This window comes from Nilaparvata lugens, chromosome 7, assembly GCF_014356525.2.
Source record: "Nilaparvata lugens isolate BPH chromosome 7, ASM1435652v1, whole genome shotgun sequence".
Lineage (NCBI taxonomy): Eukaryota > Metazoa > Arthropoda > Insecta > Hemiptera > Delphacidae > Nilaparvata > Nilaparvata lugens.
In genome coordinates, this window is record NC_052510.1 from 44,873,203 (window position 1) to 44,895,145 (window position 21,943).

General features: G+C 33.1%; 1 protein-coding gene across 3 annotated transcripts in view; it reads left to right on the plus strand.

Annotated features, from left to right (window-relative positions):
• Positions 1 to 20,423, plus strand: part of LOC111051212 (putative transcription factor capicua) — a 50,426-nt gene extending 30,003 nt beyond the window's left edge. For all 3 annotated transcript variants that reach the window (XM_039432864.1, XM_039432862.1, XM_039432863.1), the window contains 10 exons: positions 451 to 1,159; positions 3,063 to 3,192; positions 3,826 to 3,926; positions 4,495 to 4,589; positions 5,165 to 5,312; positions 6,189 to 6,444; positions 6,959 to 7,242; positions 11,980 to 12,287; positions 13,579 to 13,708; positions 16,132 to 20,423. In XM_039432864.1, coding sequence (XP_039288798.1) covers positions 451 to 1,159; positions 3,063 to 3,192; positions 3,826 to 3,926; positions 4,495 to 4,589; positions 5,165 to 5,312; positions 6,189 to 6,444; positions 6,959 to 7,242; positions 11,980 to 12,287; positions 13,579 to 13,708; positions 16,132 to 16,190 — 2,220 coding nt within the window. In that variant the 3' untranslated portion in view covers positions 16,191 to 20,423. The remainder of the gene's footprint in view (positions 1 to 450; positions 1,160 to 3,062; positions 3,193 to 3,825; positions 3,927 to 4,494; positions 4,590 to 5,164; positions 5,313 to 6,188; positions 6,445 to 6,958; positions 7,243 to 11,979; positions 12,288 to 13,578; positions 13,709 to 16,131) is intronic.
• The last annotated feature ends 1,520 nt before the right edge of the window (positions 20,424 to 21,943 follow it).

The following is a 21,943-nucleotide window of genomic DNA, read 5'->3' on the forward strand; positions in this document are numbered from 1 at the left end:
TGACCTTGATTCAAACTGTAAGATTTTTCACTTAGCAAAGGGACCGGATAATATCATGGGAACGGATCTAAATGTGATATGCAAATCCAATTCAATTTGTGTACTCAGGATATAATTCCAAATGATGGAAGAAAATAAGAAAACCGTATTTGAATTAGTCATGTATAAAAAGTGTGAAATAAATTTAATGCAGCACATATAGTACCATCTTAAAATAGCCTCAGAAAAATCTTGGAAAAAGCAACGGCTGCGGAAAATTGCTGTTAGGATAAAATCTACCATATTCAAAAAGAGAAAATTGTTTTTTGTACTCTCTTTAAGGCACCATAAAACTTATGTTTTATGTAAGATACTAGTTGGTATTTTAGTTTCCGAAAGAATTTCGGATCATAGTGTAGGTTGTGTGTAATAAATATTTGAAAGCAACTAATTCAAATTGTTTTATTGCAGGTGTTCAAACCAGAGCCGATGAACACCGACGAACACCTGAAGAACAAGAACGGAATGATGGTGGTCAACCAGCAGCAGCAGCAGCAGACGACCACCTCTTCAGTGGGCACGACCCTGTTCCGCGCGCAGCCACTCACCACTGTGAAGCTGACCGCCACCAAAGCAACCGTTCTCAACACAATGCCCAAGCAGTCGAGTCACAACGTGAAGATAGCCGCCGCACCCGAAGTGGCCGCCGCAAGCATCATTCAGACAAAGCCCGTGATGCAAGTGACGGCCGCCATGCAGAACCTCGGCCATGACAGGAACGTGAGAACGGTGCTGACGTCAGCTGCCTACAGCACGGCCAACGTGAAGGCGCCGATCATCACCAACGCAACCATTCTGCAGCCGAAGACGGTCACCAGTTCGCAGTCGATACTCGTTCCTAGTCAGAACACCATGAAGACGGTTCCCGTTCTGCAGCGAACGCAGACATCGGGCCACCCGCTGACGCTGACCTTTCTGAATCCGGCGTCGCTGAGCATCGCCGAGTCGGGTCCACTGCTCACCAACCTGGTCATCAAGCCGCGGCTGCTGGACGGCGGCGAACAGGTGGCCGCTAGCGGCACCACTGACCAGAACACTGTCCAGTACTTTGTGCACCAGGGCCGGCTGCCCAACGTCACCTATCTGCCTGCGCAGGCTGGATTCCAGATACCGATCTCAGGTACACTAATCAATAGATAGTTTGTCCAAAATAAAATTGCAACTATTGAAACAAATATATGGGGGAAAATGTATTTGGAATGTACGAGGAAATGTATGGGAGGTCTACATGGGAGAACTCACTATAAAAATACTAATACTAGTAGTTCTGCGAACAGTAGACCTCGCTCATGAATACAACTTTCAATCTAATGAGAAGGGCCAGTACAATAAGTACAGTATATTGTGAAGATTTAGCCATGTCATCTATTATTTTCTCCATTGAAAGTGCTAGAGACACTGTTTGCAGGGACACCGTACTTATCAAGGAGGTACCTTTATATCGCCTCCATATTTACAATATAAACATATTTACAACTTTCCTAATAATTAATTATAAGAAATCGGTCAACTGACGGAAAAATGGAATATGCAGTAGGCAATTTAGATGTCTCACAGACGATGGTGAGACGGAAAATGATTCTAAATAAGATTGCTAATGATGTTTTTCATGAAAAGTGGATTCAATGTTATTATGGCTTGTTATGCCAATGCAGAATGTTGATGCTCACAAATCGGTTTCCGATCTCATACCAAAAGGAAAACAAAAGACTTGACACTGTAGAGCGACACAAAAATACACAAAAAATGCATACAATACAATAATTATTGTACCTGATGAACTGAAAATTCAGTTAAAAAATAAGTGAAATAATAACTGATAGTTATGGATAAAAGAAGTTGGAGATTAAATAAATGTTTATGATGTTAAATATTGTTTACAACTAAAATAGTTGTTGATTTATTAGTTGATTAATTTTTTTGATGATAAAAATTGTCCACAACTAAAATAGTTGAGTTATCTGTAACATAGACAATAATAGTTATTTATGTGTTGATATTAAAGATTTTTTTTAATTTTTCCAATTAATTTCATAAATTAATTTAATAATAATAAGATGATTCAATTTAATTATTCTATATAATCATAATAATAATAATAATTTTATAATGATATATTATTAGAATAAGATAAAACAATTATTATCGTCTCTGAAGAGATTTGAACCTGGGTCCCACAGTGTGACAAACAACGCTCTAACCAATTCGGTCACCTTTGCCTGGTGACAATAGATGCGAAAAAGTAGGAACATGAATTGCTGTATCTTCAAAGATACGAAAAAGTCACTTTTGAGGTTAGTCTATGATTTTTTAAATATTACAAAAAAACCGGAGGTCTTATCAAAAATCGTTACACATACGTTTCTGCGCCTTGTTTCAAAGAACTTGCATACCAAATTTCATCCAAATCGGACAATAACTGCGACTGTAACTGCGGTACAAACAAACAGAGAAAAGCTGATCGAGTCGAAACTAAGACCTCAGCTTCGCTTCGGTCAACAAAAATGGCACCAGCGAATAGTTACATAATATAAAATTGTTCTAGACAGGCCGTTACAATTCATAGAATACTAGGGTAGCCTACTAGTTAATTCATAAAAACTTTTGAGTAGCCCTAGAACAGCACAGATAGGTAGATATGTTTTATAGCAATTCAAATCTTTAATTTCAATGAAATCAACTAGGTTACTTATTTTCTCCAACTCCATAGTACAATATTTGCAACAAATATAAAAAAGAAAGATATCAAGTGCATTAGGATGAGCCTACGTGGAGGAATAAGAGGTAGGATTCTCAATCATCATTATTTGTTGTTTTCATCCAAATTATGGGTATCATGGTTTTTTCTATCTTGATTGCGTATTACCGTCCCGACATTGAATTTCTCATATTTAATGTATTTATTAGGAAGCCTTTTCTGAAAATCAATGAACGCAATTCAATGGTCATTGTTCGATAATAATAAGGAGATAATCGATAGTTTTCTAACTATTATCTAAAATTTGTATGATTTTGATTTTCAGACTCAAGTGGGCGCCAGATCTCAGTTCACCAGGCGACGCCCATCAAAATAGTGTCATCATCATCATCATCTCAACCACAACAACCCCCCACCACTCCAACTGTGATAGTGCCCACATCTCTTAGTCAAAAGTAAGTAGTCATCACCTGCAACTCTTCTATTCGATTCGTTATCACATAATTACTGGTAGGCAATCTCTGAAATACTTATATTTTCCATTTGGTTCCAGTAAAATTACAATTTGATATAATCAGATTATAAATTGACAAGTGTGGCAATGTCGTTGCTTAGTGATTTCACTCGTAGAACACGTCTCTTACCAAAGCCTCGTGTTCAAAATGGAAATTTACATGCCAAAGAAGTCTAAGGCCCGGTTGCACAAAAGCCGGTTTAATTTTAACCGTGATTAATTTCACGGGAACCAATCAGATAAGGCCTTTTTGATAAGATGGCTTCTCTGATTGGTTCTCGTGGAATGAATCACGATTAAAATTTTACCGGCTTTTGTGCAACCTGCGCTAAATGCTATTTAGAATGGAGTTGTTACTGTATTTGATGATTGAGTTCAGAGTTCATTAAAAAATATAGTTTTTCTTGTCGGTCCCGGCTGAGGTTTATATTTTATATATTATATTCATGCTAAGTGGGATCTTACCGTAAGGGACTATCTACAAACAGAAAAGCCATACGAATCAACTTACAGTTTTGTACTATGATATTATCCTTTTGAATTTCTTAATTGTGATGTTTCTTGTTTTTCACAGTATAATTAAAGAAGAAAAGAAGACTGTTCACTACAAAGATTTGGATGTCTCGAATAGCGACCAACAAGGCGGCCCAGGGGCAGCTGCTCAGTATTATCAAGGTAATGGCATTAATACTCACAATAATATAATAATTCTTGATCGATATTTAAATTAATAATATAATTATTCAGTTTGAAATAGAACACTAGCTCATACAAATTAGTTGAATATCTTTCTACAAAAAATAAAATAACAACATTATAACAAACGCGTATTATCATCAAAAGGCATTAAGTAATAACTATAAAAATAGTTTATGTTCATGTTTCCCCTAATATGAATTAGATATCGCAAACTTGAACCTATGTTTCTAATTCTTGAAAAATTGTAAAATAAGCATGCTTGGGCGATAAATTGTTGTGATCTACCATAAGTGTAATGAAAGTGAAATAATATTGCTTTAAAAATTGAAAGTATTCTCGGAGTGCTTCTAATATGCTCCTAAAATGTAATTATGTAAGCTGAAAGTGTTTACCATAAACACTCACTTTTCCTGTGATTCCTTTGGTAATTGGATGAGTTAATATTTGTGATCGTTTCTTCATCACTCATTGAAATATCTTTCCATTTCGATTCTATCTCAATATTTCAAGTGAACATTTCATTAAATTTAAATTCAATTTACAGAACTAGGTAAGAAGACAGAGGAAGATGAACAAGCTGAGAAAGGAAACTGTGAATCAACCAGTTTCTCAACTTCCTATAATCATAGTCAATCACAGGTATGTCTATCTTGATTATGTATTTTCTATCTTTATCTGGTTTTCACTTTCAAATAACCTGTTCAAATAGTCAAATTATTCTCTTTTTGAGGCACGTGAGAAATTATAGTATATTTTTAAGATTGAGAAAAATTCGAAAAATTCTTTAATTAGTTGATAATGCTTTAATTATTTGATAATTTGCTGCTGGTTTGATGTGTTTCTGTGTTGAAATCGGTTCATAAAATTTGTTTTGATAAGTGTCTTATATATTTTATCAATTTTCACTGTACTATGATAGATACACATTATACTTTTTGTTCTACTTTCTCTAGAATACTCACTGAATGCTCGTTGCTAGCACACAAACTTAATTCTGCTGAAGACGCCAAATATTAATTAATATTATTTAGTGGAAGCTTTTATAATTTCGATTGTGAATTTTTCCAAGTATGAAATTTAATTTTGTTTTCAAGTTTGTAAATGTTTATTGATCGGCGATTAATTCAATTTGATCGGTGTTGCTTCTATTCGGTGTTTTTATCTATTTTCGTTCATGTTGTAGGCTTGAACATGTTGTTCTATTGTTGTTTCAGATGAAAATGGAGGAAGATGGGAGTGAAGATGTGAAGGAGGAGCAGATGCTGTTGAAGGAGGAGGAGGAGGAAGAACGGAAGACGTTTATCCTGGCGCCGACCCCTGCTCAGCTGGGCAAGGCGCCTTTGCAGCGGCGGCAGTCTCAATGTAACTATTATTACTCACCCAATTATTCAAATCAATTCATTCACCAAAATACATTATTTTAAATTACATGTCCACTAAGATGTTGAACACATCTGCTTGTTGTTGATATAATAGATAGATATTAGATATTGTATTAATCAATATTGATTATTCATACATTATCCTAAAATTGGAGTTTTATTAGGTGATTCAGCTTAACAATATGTGATTCTTTATCAGCCCAAGCTAACAACTCATTTATTGAATTAAATTGTGTCCATATTTAGCGTTTTTCAGACTTTGTATTTAAAGTCGGCAGGGCAGGAAGCTCTCCTATTGGTTGATTGCCATGGATGGTGCCTGAAAAAACGCTTATGGTCTGGCCCTTATTCTCTGTCCTCCCATTCCGCCTTCAAATAAATTATCAATTTATCAAGCGTACAATTAAGTGGGCTGTCAATGCATAAAGATGTAGGAATGGAAACAATAATGACTCTCTTGAAATTTGGCCCATTCTTTTTATCAGCCAGATTTACATTTTTCCTTATTTTCACTATTTCCATTTTTATGCTTCCAATGTATGCAAACTAGTGCAGTGAGAGTTTTCAATTGCTCGAAGTAGGGTCTTCAGCTTGTGCTTATTATTGTGGATTGTTTATTCATTCATTGAACAACCATTACAAATGCCAATCGAAAATTACTTGCGCTCTTGGGTATAAACATAATCATTTCAACTACCAGATTATCACCTTCACAACTACTCAGATTGTGAAATAATTTATTATTTACTTTCATTTTAAAGCATCCACCGACTTCCTGAATAGGGTATCATATTTTGCAATTCACAGAGTCGATTTATTTCATTAAAATACTTGATGCATAATGTTGTGTTTACAGCTGTGCAGTTGGCGACATCCGTGAACTCGTCCATCAACTGCCAGCCGCTGTCTGCGAATAGTGGTGGGGCTGTGGTGGGGGTGGCGCCAGGCAGTGCCAACAGCTGCAGCAGTGGAGGCAGCAGTGGAGGCGGCAGCGTGGACACCAAGAGTGGCATTTTGGCGACGGTCGAAGACATGGTCGGCGGCGATGTGCCAGAGTCACCCTCCGTCAAGAAGAACTTCTTCAAGAAGAATGTCGAGGATGGCATGGATCGGTAAGTGTTGTCCTTCATTCATATCAATTATCATAATTCCTGTGATTGTCAATGAATTGCAATTAGAGGAGTCAATTTCAAGTACATGATAATTATAATACACATACAAAAGGTTGCCAGAGGTTGCCAATAATAAACTTAGTCATCATCATCATCATCATCAAATTGAATTTCAGCTTCGTATTGTTGAATAATTCTCCTGTACATTCTTTTGCAGAAATGTATTAGTTCTCAAGTATATAGTAAATACGTTTTTCAGTTCATCGCATATTTAACCACAGTTTCAATTGTTTAATTCAAAATTTAATCCTAGCCAGCATATATTGTAATCTTTATAATTGAAGTAGACTAACCTTTTCCTTCTGAGATTTGTTTCTTTTATTGTTACTGTTTACTCTCACAGGCGACTCCCAATAAGGCAATACAAGCTAATCCATCCAAGGCAGTTAGCTCTGAACTAAAAAAATTAATTCAATGCTATGTTGTTGTCTTATAATGTTGCAATTTGTTTCAGGGTATTGGAGCAGGTGAACTTTGAGAAGAAGTTCTCGTCGCTGCCGGAGTTCAAGCCGGAGGAATGCCAGTCGCCCAGTGCCATCTCAGTGCCGTCTAGTCCGCACGTCTTCAATGTACAAAACTTCAGGAAAAAGCAGCAACAACAGCAGCAGCAACAGCATCAGCAACTACAACAACAGCTCCAACAACAGCTTCAACAACAACAGCTGCAGCAACAGCAACAACAGCAGGCACAACAACAGCAGCAGCAGCAGCAGCAACAGCAGCAACAGATGTCTAGAGGTAGAACAACAGTTCAATGCATAGTGCTCCCTTCTTGCAACCAGTAAAACCAAAACAATTTTCTGAAACTGAAGCATTATTAATGAATCTTAAAATTGAGTGCTCCTTTCTTGCAACCAGTAATACAAAAAAAAATCTGAAACTGAAGCATTAGTAATGAATTTTAAAATTGATTCTAAAAATAGTTTAACCCTTAACTTGAGCAACACTTATTGCTAGAACTCAATTTTTTCAATGCTATTTTGTAAATAAGTATTATAATATTAATAAAACAATATAAAAATCTTAAAGCACCCTTTATTTTTAAAAAACTTTGAAATATTTCAACAACTAGGTTCGGTGGGTCACACCATCGGCAGGTTATAAAATAAAATAAAATTCAATAAATGTTTACTAATTGATACAAATTTATTTCTGGTTAAAGTTATTAAATTTAAATTAAAAAAAAATAATTTTAATTTTATCAAAAATAAGATTATTTAAGTCAAATTGAATTATATTTATTAAATTATTCCTATTCAATTTATTACTTTCATTACCAATGCTTAATATTTTTCATATTAGAATTTATATTGATATAATTATGATTAGTTTCAATTAAATGCTCAGCAAACGCTGATTTTCGAGTAGTATTTTTTGATTTTAAAGCCTGAATATGTTCATTGAACCTTTTTTGAAAACATCTACGTGTATGACCAATGTAAAATTTTTCACAATTACTACATTCCAGTTTATAAACGCCTTATTTTTTAAATTGTTCTTGTATTTTTTATTAGAAATCTTCTTTATTAAATCTAAAGCATTATTTTTAATTTTTTTATATTATAATATTTTTATTTTTGAAATTATTGAATAGATTCATTAATTATTACAGTATTATAAAATTGATAATCTTTGCTAGCATGCAAACTTAGATGAATCATTTACTAATTCGGACTATGTGTAACCTTGAGTAAATTTGGGAGAGGAATAGCACAAGGTTACCTTATTTTTCCTCTCCCTATCATTTTGATGATGTACTTATTTTAAAAACGAATAAATGTAAATAAATAGATTTATAAAATTTAAAAAAAGGACAGAACTGAGATGAAGTCCAAAATCCGTTAATATCATGATATCTATCTTGAAGTGAAGACTGATTTTATTCATTTATTTTGAGTATAGTAAACTATTCATATCTCATATGAAATGTAAAGTATAAAATCAAAGAATTTGATTCTTTAATACTATTTTTGCAATGATTGTTCAATGAACAATTCTGGGAGTTATATTAGATTTTGTCTTGATTAAACAACGCAGGTTGCAAATTTGTGCAGTCCACTTTTCTATTTGAAGCAATGGATCGATCTCCTGCCTCACCATGACATTTTTGTACATTTTCTGCTTAAAATCACTGAGATCAACATCAGCAATAACTAAAATTAATAAATAAATATCGAATGAACTGGCTGGGATAAATCTGGAGTCAGAGTTTTCATGGTCGTATCTCATCAATTTCATGGCCTCTGATATGACTTACAACTGTTTTTAGGCTTTTGGGACCGACGGCTTTTCGTGTTCATCTGAAACATGAAAGTGGTGTGAGAAAAATATCTCAAGATGTAACTGAAGAGAAGTCATCAGCTTAGCACACCACCTTGGATCCAATACTGAACTAAATGTTGTTCACCATCTTGAGAAAAAGTAGAGGCCTAAGGGCCTAGGGACTCCTGAGGAAGTCCATGTGGTACAGCAAGTGGCTTAGTAGAGCTTAAAAGTAGTAGTTGTATGTAATGGAGAGGCAATTTCAAAGATATTGTTGAAGATAGGTGGAACAGATATCAGATAACAGATAGCCTCTACTGTCGAAAAGTCTCTGAAGAGTTTTTGCTGCTTCTGATAGACAGACACTGTTGTAGAGTCTTTCATTGAAGATGTATTCTCTCATTCTTCAGGCATTTAAGCAAGTTGTTAACGGCAGTAAAATAGATTCAATGACTAGCTTTTAAAATCTAAGCCTGACTACTAAAATAATTAATGAAGTGTGCTGGTAGACTTACCAATATGAGTAGGCTGGCTACTCAGAGAGATGAATGGAGGCGAATTGTTGAGGAGGTCAAGGTCCACGCAGGGCTGTAGCGCTTCGTAAGTAAGTTGGCTAACCTTTACTTGTCGGCTAGTAGGCTAACCTTTACTTGTCGGCTAGTAGGCTAACCTTTACTTGTCAGCTAGTAGGATAACCAATGTTCTAGAAGACCAACCAATATTTTAGTAGGTTACCAATACTATAGTCAACTGCACGAGGAAAGTCCGATGAAAATTGGAACGGCTAAGTACCTCCTCACCCCCTACGCACCAATAGACGTTGCCAATTCGTCAGGTTTATCATGAAAGTATAAATTAATTCTCATTTATAATCAGCTGCGGACAACGTTGATCAACTTTTGTTAGACAACGTTGAACTCATCTATTCCAATTTCCATAGGACTATTTTTGTGTGGTTGACTATAGTGGGCTAGTGGGCTAACCAATAATGTTCTAGTAGGCTAACCAATTCTAATGAGTAACCAGTAAATAAGTATGTATCTATGAATACATATGTCATCAGATACTGTTGGTGAGATGTAGATGTTGTTGCCCTGAAGATGACACCATAGTAGTGAAGATGACAACTTATAGGTGTTGAAACACGTATTTAATTTCTCAGTAAATTCTTGATATTTCTAGACAACATTCCTGTTGGGGTTTGAGGGTGGTTGAGGAATAATATAGGAGTAGAATAAGACTGTATTAAACGGAGGACCAGAGGAGGGGGTTGGGATAGCATGAAACGAGGTGTTAGGAGAAATAATTATGAAATTGATAAATAACTTGAAATTGTTCCTTATCACTATTACGTAGTTGAAGCTGAAGTGTTGGTGTGGCCACACGACGCGTTGATGATGAATTTTGCATAGCACTTTAATGTATTTCACTAGTTAGATTTAAAGAAAGGGAACGAGGTGGAACAATATTTGATAATATATCACAAGAAGAGAAATTAAATTATGAGGTTTCAAATACTAGAATAATAAAATTATAGAATATTGTGGAGAAGTTTTAATAAGAGCAGTTTATACGACAGAGGTTAATAGTCCAATTAGATGCTTCTATTGCGGTGACTCTAGTACGAATGAAAAAGAGGTCGGGGTTGCGCTTCACGAGCATGCGCCAGATTACAAAGTAAAGTTACTGCGCACTCAACAATATCCAATCAAAACAGTTGAGGGCTTTCGGCAAAATTACATTTTATGAATTAGCTTCTCTTAGAGCCGGTTTCCGAGCTCTGGATTCAACTAATTTCTAGACTTTAAAACAGCTGGAGTCAAAAATTGGCTTCCCGAAACGGGGTGAAATGCACTCTTAACGAAAAGAAACATTCCTAAATAATTCAAAATAGCTGAAACTTTACACTATTTTATCTCTTTATTTTAATTTGTGTTCAATTTTCTAGTTTTTCGAATTTTAATTTAAACATAGACTGGGACTACACCCACTACCTCCGTAAACTACCACGTTTACGGTGGTAGTGGGTGTAGTCCCAGTCTACGTTTAAATTAAAATTCGAAAAACTAAAAAATTGAACACAAATTAAAATAAAGAGATAAAATAGGGTAAAGTTTCAACTATTTTGAATTATTTAGGAATGTTTCTTTTCGTTAAGAAAAAACGTTTCCAATTTATTATAGAAATGAGAAAATAAAGACTATCATAAAAACTGCGACCACGCCCCATTTCGGAAAGCCAATTTTGTGACTGCAGCTGCTGTTTAAAGTGCTAGAACTTGAGTAAATGCCGAGCTCGGAAACCGGCCAACCGGCCCTTAATGTTTACAATAAATAATAATACTAAATACGAAACTAATTATTATTATTAGTATTTCCATCTAAATACGAAACAATTCCAGTGTCTCATTAACCTATATGTATATTTATTAATATAGTCTCATTTTTTCGAACTGTATTTTTTATATAGTAGAGCTCCACAACAACTCTTAGTAATGTACAATTAATGAAAATGAAATTTATTCTCCTTTCACTGGATGATAATGAAAAAAATACTAAATTGATTAAGTATGAGCTAAGGTAAAAAATGTAAATAACCAATTACAGAAAATTTGGACATAACTGACCGAAACATACTTAAATTTTATTGTAGCTGAGTTATGTGATAGGTTCTCAGGAGAGAATTAAAAAACTTAGCTGTTTCTTGGTTCTGAAATAACCAGTCTTTCACTATGGATGTAAATTCTTTCAAAGTTCTACTTCTTCTACCTGCATGTGAGATAGTGTTGAAAAGTTTTGGACCTAGGTATAAGAAAGATTTTGAAAAAAACTGAAATTTATTGATACTAGGTCCAATCTTCTTCTTTCGGGAAAGCTGGGCCTGAAAAACCCATCGTTTCCACTTCACAAAAAGAAAAATTTTAAGACTTAGAACACAAAAGGAGGCGAAGTGGGAGAATACGTAGTTCTCTCTTCTTTTTTTAAATAATATTAGTCTGATAATATGATTATGTAGTTTGTGCAGTGGACTAAAGTGCACTTTTGCAGCTCCTCCTCAACATACAATACGGTACTCTAGTTTTGAATTTATTAAAGCATAGTATACTGTACGTAGTGTATTTGTATCACACAAATCTCACAAGTGATAGAATTGATTTGAATAGTATTTGATTTTATAATATACAAATGAATAAAATTATTTTAATATTTATAGATGAGGAATCAGGCTCGGACGTACCTATCTCGGCGACGCCTAAGTCGGCCAAGCTGACCGGAACGACGTTTTTTGGCCCCGACTTTAACCTGGAGGCGTTCAAGGGCAGCGGCGGCAGCAGCACAGACGAGGGGGGTGGCGGGGGCGGATTCGACGGGGGCGCCTCACCGCGCACGCCCAAGACGCCGGGTGGCCGTGACGCCGAGAAGGGCCATCGCAAGGTGCTCGAGCAACGTCGCCAGCTCGTCATGCAACTGTTTCAGGAGCAAGGCTTCTTCCCCTCCACTCAGGCCACCACCGCTTTCCAGGTATGTTCACCTCCCACCATTCTTGGATAGCTTTAGCAGACACATATCACAAGTCTTGTAATGATGGTGGAAGAACAAGAGACCCATTTCCGTGAATCATTCTTCGATAATAATAATAAATATCGGGGACCGAGCTTCGCTCTGGAGTACAAAAGCATAGAAAAATTATTACCAAAGAATAAATTATAATAATATTTATAGTTCATACAGAAATGTTCTATCTAATTACAGTGAATTGATATTAACTCCCAGAGGAATGCAAAAATTTCTCTCACAAAGGCCCGGTTGCACAAAAGCCGGTTAAATTCTAATCCTAATTTTAGGTCAACCAAATCAGAGAAGACCATTTCAAAAAGATGGTTCTACTGGAATTAATCAGGATTAAAAATAACCCGGCTTTTTTGCAACCGGCACTGAGTACCTGATTGAATGATTTCAAAAGTTCAACAGCTGAGTCATAATTTTGATACAGTCCCACACACATGAACTCACTCAATCACTTCCATCATCAACAGACGACGAAATAATTACTATCAGCTGTTTTTCCAAGGATGAATAATAATTATCCTTTTAATGTCATTCAGCGAGTTTTCCCAGGGATGAGACCTAGTGCAATCGAATTTTTATTTTATAAACCTACTATGTTCTGAATTTCGTGAGAATCCTTGGAGCCGTTTTCGAGATCCGGTGAAATACAAACATGTAAACAGAAATTGCTCGTTTAATAGTATAGGATAATGCTGAGTAACCTGGCTGGCTCAGATTGTATAATTGATTGTGAAGCGCATTTTGATGAATAAAAGAGAATAATAAGTTAGTGATTTTGATTTGAAGTGATATTCATGATCTCTTTCATAGCCTTGTACTTAGGAGAACAATTTTGGTTTTATTAGATCATTATCAACGTAATTATTTTTTTAGACACAACTACTACTTATTCATTCAGACACAAATCATGAATCATGCAAGATTGTGATACAGACTAAAAGGTTTTATTTTTTAGATGTCTATTCTCCATCATCTCCCAAGTAATATTTAATACTCTTCTATCTTTTTGTGGAAGAACAAGTTATACATTTTCATGGTTTTGTTTTTAGTTGGTTTCTCCATTTTTATCATCTCCTAAGCAGGATAGGAGAATATTCGAGTGGATATATCAATCAATTTATTTATTTCAAATAATTTCATACAAAATTACGTTGTTATTATTATTAGTTTGAGACCATCAAAAATGTTTATCCCTGTTCATCTTAGTTTGTAGATTGTAGCAGTAATATTGTTTGTGTTTCAGTCTGATCATGCTGACATATTCCCGAGCAAATCTTCTCTACAGTTGAAGATCAGAGAAGTGCGACAGAAACTGATGGCTCAGTCGAACACCACTCCGCATGCACTAGTCAGCCCTGTCGAACCCAATCAAGGTATCAATTTATTTATTTATTTTTATTATTTATTCACAATATCACATCGGAAGCAACAGGTAATGACCCAAATATGTTTCCTTAACACAGCAATAAGTACATTATACAGTTTAATAAAAAAAATTGAAACTAACGTTTGAAAAGAAAAAAAATACTTAGAAAACTACTTCTAAAACATTCCTTAATAGAGTTGATGGTGAAAGTGATAGTGAAAATGAATATAATTATGAAGTGATGAAGGAGAGGTGCTATCAATAAAGATGATGAGAGAGCATAAAGTCTTATATGAATGATAAATGATAGGATGAGGGTGATAATGATAACTGCCAGCAAAGAACTTTGAAAATAAGGGGTAAGTAAGAATAAAATGAGTTTGAATGTGCAAATAAAGGAAAATTAAAGTATAAAGATGTGCAATCCATCTATCCAAATCAAATTATTATCAATTACTCTATTCAGAGTACTTACTTATTTGAATCCTAAGGGCCGGTTTTCGAGCTCGTCATTTAGCTAAGTTCTAGACTTGAACTGGTTTTAAACTCTGGAGTCAGAAAATTGGATTTCCGAGTCAGAGCGTTAACGTCGTTGAGGACTTGAATCGACTCTAGAGTTTAGAGATCATGTTAGACCCTGGAGTTTATAATTTCGCTTTCTGAGTGAAGGGCTTATAAGTCCAGGACTTGAATTAGATTCTCGCCTCTTTCCGAGTCAAGGATTTATCAAAAATCGTTAAGTCCAGGACTTAAAACTGCGTGATTTTAAACCCTCGACTGGGGTAGGGTTTCATTCAAGTTCTAGACTTAACTGAGCAAACACAATTCAGTTATTGTTTTGGAGTAGATAAAAAGCCAAATAGAAGTCATGGAATGCCTAAATTATTTGGATTAGTCCATCTAAATTCATAATTTATAGTTTGCAAGTTCATTTTGGAATATATAATTGTATCAGAATTATGTGTAAAAAACTAACCTCATTTTACGACTCTGACATAACCTAAAAATGTTCAAGCGAAATAATACAAGCCTTGCCTTGGAATTTATATTCCAATCTGAATGTTATTAATCAATGTCATATTCAACATATTAATAATAATAAATTATTTCTCCAGTTTTTTTTTCAAAACAAATACGTTTTCAAACTCAATAGCCTAATGAAATTTTTATTCCAAAATCACTGGTTAGGATCAATGATCAATAATAACATAACGTAAATAATGAAATGTTTATTCATTCACCTTTCAAAGGTTTTGCTTTGAATAGGCCTACAAAGAAATCGAAACGTATTTTTACAAAATAGTTTGGAGAGCATGCTCATTTGAATTGTCCAGCTGTTATCAGCTGTTTCCGTTTTGCTATGATGCCAACAATACAACAGTAAAATATTGTGAATTTCCCTCATGTTTACTGCGTTAAAGTCCTGGACTCAAATTAATAAGTCGAGAACTTGATAGACTCCGGAGATTAGAAGATAAAATCGTGACTCAGAAATTCAATTTAGACCCGAGAGCATATTTCAGTCCTGGACTCTGTAACTTATAGATCCCGAGCTCGGAAACTGGCCCTAAATATAATATTTCAGTATATGTTATTATTTATCTCTCAACTTGGGCTTAAGCCGGTGGTAATTTTCTGGGAAATTGTGTTATGTTGAATGATTAAACTTAGTATTATGTTGAATGAAGTAAATAAACTTGATACATATATCCCTATTATGAATCATTGATTATCCTTGAAATATCCTCCTTCTTCTTAGTGGAATGCATTCCAACAGAGCTTCACAAAAATCTTAGTGGATTGCAGGTCAGTTTTGACTACTAGATAAGCTTGTTAACCTGGCATTGATGGACTGGATGGGGCTAGCAAGTTATTTGAAAGGTGTCTCCAATATCTTATCGTTTTTTCAAAGTTGAAGATTTTCAAATTGATAATAATCTCCAATAAAATTGACAAGCCGGAGTCAGTTTATTCGATTGTTGAGATCCCATTACACCTGCATAATGAGAATCAGATATTTGTTTATTTATTCAAGTTATCTCGTGAAATAAAACTCATTCGATTGTTAAACAAATATTAAGCTGGTTATTGACGATCGTTCCAAGGCTCTACACTACCCAAAATGTCCTACGATTTGCTGAAGATCAGCTGTTGGTGTGAATTATCAATCGCGAACATTTTGAGTGGCGTGTTGTTGGAATTGGAACTATCGTCAGTGGCCGGCCGGCTTTAAAGATGGTCTTATTGTACAGTATGCACATTAATTGTGTTCATCTGGAGTCCTCAGTGTATTGCAAAAAAAATATTTTATTCATTCTCATGGGTAGAAACAAACCGAACGTCGATTATTCCTCAATTTATTGAAAAAACATGATTTTTGTTGATGAGATTTATTGCTTTTTTTGTTGAGTTTCTATTGTATTTTTACAGGAACATCTTCGATGTCAGCCACAATAACAGCTGTGATCCCAGCCTCTTCTGGTAGTTAGCTTTTGACCAGCACTCGTTTCAAGAAAGACATATTCATATTTAAACCCAGATAGTCTCCAACGCTCACACACTAAACTCATGATCTCCCTAATTGATATTATGTTCTCTTTTTTGAGAAACATTCTTGCTCCCAACACATTTGAAGGGTCTTTCACGAACTATTTAGCGTTTATAGATATCATTGTATTTAATTTAGTTATAACCTGTGTGTAGCTTAGCTATTATTTGATAACGAATCGACTCTTTATATTAACAGTGAATTACATTTTTATATTTATAGATGTAATCAAATTTATATTAATAAATTTCTAAGTTAGCATTATTATTAGTTCGACTATATTATGTGTACGGTATAGTTAGTTGTTTTTAAGGCATACCTACATTTTTATTAGACATCGTAATTCAATTGGTTCAAAATTGACTTTAATTACACATATTTGAAGATTTTTTTTTCAATGTGGAAGGCAAGTTTTAGAAAATAGTTATTTTATATTTTCTTGGATCATGCAACTTTAGTGCAATAGTTTGAACCGTTAATGTCGTCAACTTGAAACAAGGGACTCATTTACACAGCATCAATTGGATCTGAGGTTTTTTGTATGGTTAGCTACGTTAATCTTTGATCAAGTGTCGGGGTATCAAAATCAATGTTCAACAGAATTCTGGTCATCCACTATTTCACAATAACTACTTGAGCTTATGTGGTATTTGTTGCTTAACAACTAATGTTGAAATTTGAAATGAAATAATGAGAGATATTTTATTAATGTATTTAGAAATGAACTGCTTACTGCTTTAAATGTGGGACTGATTAGAAGTATCTCAGTTTATTACTGACGACTTCACTGCCTTCAAAGGCCTATCTTACTATATGTACTCAGATCGTTTTATCTGTTGAAAGATTACAACTCTTTCCAATAATATTACTTTATGTTGGAATGTTATACAATCCATTATTGGGTTTGTTTGGAATAGAATATCAAGGTTGAAGAATTCGAATTAAATCTGTGATTTGATCATGACAAAAAGTTTGTAGGATGCGTTTTCTTAGAATCTATGACATTTCGAAGAAACAATGTTGTTTATTTTTTGTTATATTTTAACATTGCAAGGATAAAATACTGTAAGAGTACATTTAATAATTTTGTATTGATAGAAATACAAATACGAACTTCAATCGTTGTTTTAGGTAGATTATTTTGTCTATCTATGAAAATTTTGATTGCTAGTGAACCCCCAACAACAATATCATTATTTTATCACATTATTGAACAAGATGAAACCATATTTTCCTGTTTTTAATTTCATTTGTTTATTGATTATAAGCCTAAGCACAATAGGGTTATTGATTATATTTACGGTAGTCTACTCTCATACAATTGAAATAATGTTTTCAATCTGTTCAATAATAGACGAGCTTCTAATTTCACTGTTATCCTATACACATTCACATGTATTAGTAACATTTTACAATTTCTGGATAAATTGAGTCGTATGCAATAAAAGCTGTCAACATGTAGTTTAATAATTTTTTCTAATAACCAACTGAATATTTTTAGATGTCATCTCGTTTAATTGTTCTGTTAGTAATTAACTTTCTTTCTACTATATAATAATAAGAAAACCAGTACTACTGTTATGCTGTTTTTCAAAAATCAAATCTATTTAGACAAACTAAGACGTTCTTCCTTACTGTAATAGAGTTTCAAATTTTTGTATAATTGTAATTTATGTTTAATATCTCACTATATGATAACATTCGTGTATAAAATGTAAATACTAGATTATATTAAGTATTCTATTTGTGCTGGACATTGTTCGTAATTTAATGTTCTTAATTAACTTAGTTATCATCAAAAATGTAGTCATTCTTCAAATCGATTATTTCCTTGATAGTTTATTTATTTATGTTTGCCATGTGTACGAATTTAGGGTGGTTTAAATATTGATTTGCAATAGATGCATGCTTAACCCAATCTTACTAGAATGGCTAGTTTCATTGACAGTGCATAGCCTATTATTGTCCCTTACCCATAATAGTATTTGTAGATTCAAATGTGAATAATTGAGACATCTGTCTTTCATTATAGGCTACATAAGTGAGGAAATAGATTGTGAATAGTTAATTGTTTTTAGCTAAGTAGGTTTTTATGTGAATTATTAACTAAATGATCTGCAGTCAACAAATTTCCAAAAAGCTCATAACATTGCATTTCAAATAGTTATTTTAATGTAAGATGACATTTTTACTGTCATATTTCCACGTTATCATCCTTCACATATATATTTAATGATTCATGCAATAGAGTTACAAATTTCAATATAAATTATTCACTGAACATTTAATAATAACCAATTTGACCGAAATCATATTACAGGTTAAATACCTTGTTTTGAAAAAATAAGATAGTTGTAAGTACGTTAGATAAATAATATTGCTCTTAAGACAAACAAATAATATTGCTCTTATAAGAATGTAATGTTGTTGGCTCAATTGAATGAAACCATTCTCTCAATTACATTTCTGATCGATTGTTTTCATTTTAATTTTTTCAATCTATTATTCTTGTCTTCGGGTTTCTCCTTTGACTTTTCTTCAATTCTCAGTGTTGTGGAATAGATTTATTAAAGTATTGAAAAATATTATATCAAATTTTATTATTTCTTGTTTTCAATTAATTCGTTATTTTTATTGGTGCTATACCTGTTCTTCTTTCTTCTTGCTTTCAAAGTGTAAATAACTGTACATTATCGTTTAGCATTATTCTTATGCGTTTTTATTCTATTTTTTATCTTATTGTTATAATACCAATTACCTTGATCGTTTTTATTCTCTTACTTGCTAGCACTATTGCGCTTTTAAATGCATGTGATTGCACAATCTTTACGTATTGTTATTAGATTATCATTAATATTATTATAATAATTGTTGAAGTAGTGAATTTAAAATATATATTTATAGTATGATTTTATTCTATTTTTTGACTTCAGTAGAAATCCATGCCACACTTTTCGAAATAGTTATAGCTCTAAACAATTTAAACTGTACAATGAACATCTTTTACTTATGATTAGAGTTATTTTATTGAATTTTGTATAATATGGTCATTATTCTTCAACTCATTAAGTGCTTTTAATTTGTTGTGGGGGATGAGTAACATTATAACCTAGCTACATTTGGACTGTCTTTGTATAAATAAATTAGAATTGGAACCGTTTTGGATCATATAATTCGGAATACTTGATAGTTTCAAAATATTCAATGTAGGCCTATTCTTGCTAATCAGTAAACCCTACCACTATCATATCTGAAATAAAACTCATTTTATATATTTTTTATTGCGACCTTAAAAAATCTTAATTCAGTACTTTTTAAAGCTTAAATCAGGTTTTCTGTATATTGTCGCACTGTAGGCCTACTGCTTTTCATTGTCCTATATATGTAAGTATGAAGCTCGCCGAAACTTCATAGTTTGTTACTACTGGAACAAGATTCTATTATCATTTCTAGTTCTGAGACCATCATTTCTTCACATTTTGAATCATTGATGATATTAATTATCTTTATTCTACTAGATAATTCGCTTTCTATTCTACGAGAAATATTGTATTCAAGATCATTATTTATCTGTGAGTTCATTTAGAAGTTTCATTTCTAGTTTTGATCTAACTGAATTGTGTTGCTATGGATTTCTATTGTAATGTCAATGTTATAATTTATTGTAACAAATTAATTTGCTCTAATAATTTTAGACTGATCAGTCATATTCTTGTGCCACTCTTGAAAATGAATTGTTCATATTAATATAAAATTATATAAATATATATGAATTTGTAAAAATGTCAAATTTGAAGGTATAGGTGTTCGTGGATGTTTAAATAGAAAGGAAAAATATTTTTAGAAAATCGCTACCACACACTTTGTGCTACAGGCCTTAACAAAAATAATGTTTGAAAAATTGTTAACAAAATTTGTTATTGGTAATATATAATTATGAATGTCAGTAAGATATAACGTGTAATTCTAATGTGTATTTGGTACAATTACTGGTTAAAAATTATAAATACCTAAATGTGTAATAATATGTGAGATCATAATATGTAGAGGAAATCGATTTTTGGCTATTTGGCTAAGTACTTTTGTTGAGGCCTGCGCCTCACACAAAGATTTGAATCGTTGATATTAAAAATGAATAAAATAAAAATAATTATTATAAAGTGCCTGGTCATGAGGTTTTGTCTTATTATTTTCCATTTTCCTATCTTCATAATATTTTACTTGATTTTTCTGCTCAAGTTTGAGAAAAGGGATCGAAATTGTTAACGAATTTTAGTTGCAAGTGTTTTTTACAGTGCTGTCAGTTTTCTTCCTTCAAAACTTTTTTTAATCATTCAGTATCTTCTAAATCTTTTTGTAAAAATTAGCTTATCAACAGAGATTCATACAAAATAATGTTAATAATTACCGTATAGAAATAATTTAGTGATAGGTGGGCATTAGTAGTATTCTCGATTATGGATAATTGCTGTCCGCGATATGCTTAGTTTTATAGTGGAAGCCTATAGCACAAAATTGTTGTTTAATGTAAATACAGCAAATTATATTCAATGTGTCAATATACATATTGTTTGTGTTGGTGAGTTCCCTTCATGTCTCATATTCACTCATAATTATTATTATGATACTGATATTTTCAATAACCGAATTATTTAGGTGTGTAGAGACTTCACTTGAAATACCATATTTCACTGAATTGAAAATTGTAAATGCATTTATTCTTGTAATTTCTGAAATGTAGTATAACGATTCCTTCTAATACCCTACCTGTATATTATATAACTTGTCTGGTACGACAGCATTACTGTTGAATATATTTTTTTCAATAAACAACAAATTATGGACTATTACTTACCATGGTAGAATTGGCTAAAAATATGAATAAAATGATTTATCTATTTCTTTTTTGTTATTCCTTTCTCTACAAAATGGGTGTTTAAAGTACCTATTATTATTCATGACTGATCTCGGTTTAGACCCCGACCGGATTGGTCTAGTGGTCTGGAGGGCTAAAAACCAGGACCTCCTATTTAGAAGGTCCTGTACAAACTTGAGTTTGCTAGCACCACCTGTTTCGTAGTTTCGAACCCCGTCGGTGCGTCAGCCCAATGTGGGCATCATCCGCAATAATAAAACAATTAGAAATATTATCCTGACTAGAAGTAGAGTTTCTACTCCACACTTTGAAACACAGAATTTATTACAAATACATAACATTTTGCATCCTTTCCATGATATTTCAGGAAATTCTATACTCGGTTCTGTAACCTATATTATTTGATAATTTTGTGATACGAAAATATAACTGATTTTCTTTTTTACAACTTATCAAACTGATGTATATTTTTGCCTTCCTTGCCTCGATTAGGCTACTCATTAGCTAATTCGAATAAACAAAATATTAACATAAACAAATACAAATTATCATACTGAATCATGTACGGTATGTTATTGCTATAAATACTTAGGACCAACTAATATATTTTGGCCATTTTATAATTTGTAATGTCTGATAAATTCTATTGCACGCCGGCCTTGAGAGCTTCTAATCAAACCTTTAACTGCGTATTCTATTATTTATTTAAAATTTGATTTGCATTGAACTCTGTAATTTGATCTGGCATTTGTCAAGCATGTCTTTTTACTGAACATCGTTTTTTAATATTATTCTATTCCACCTTGATTTACTGTTTT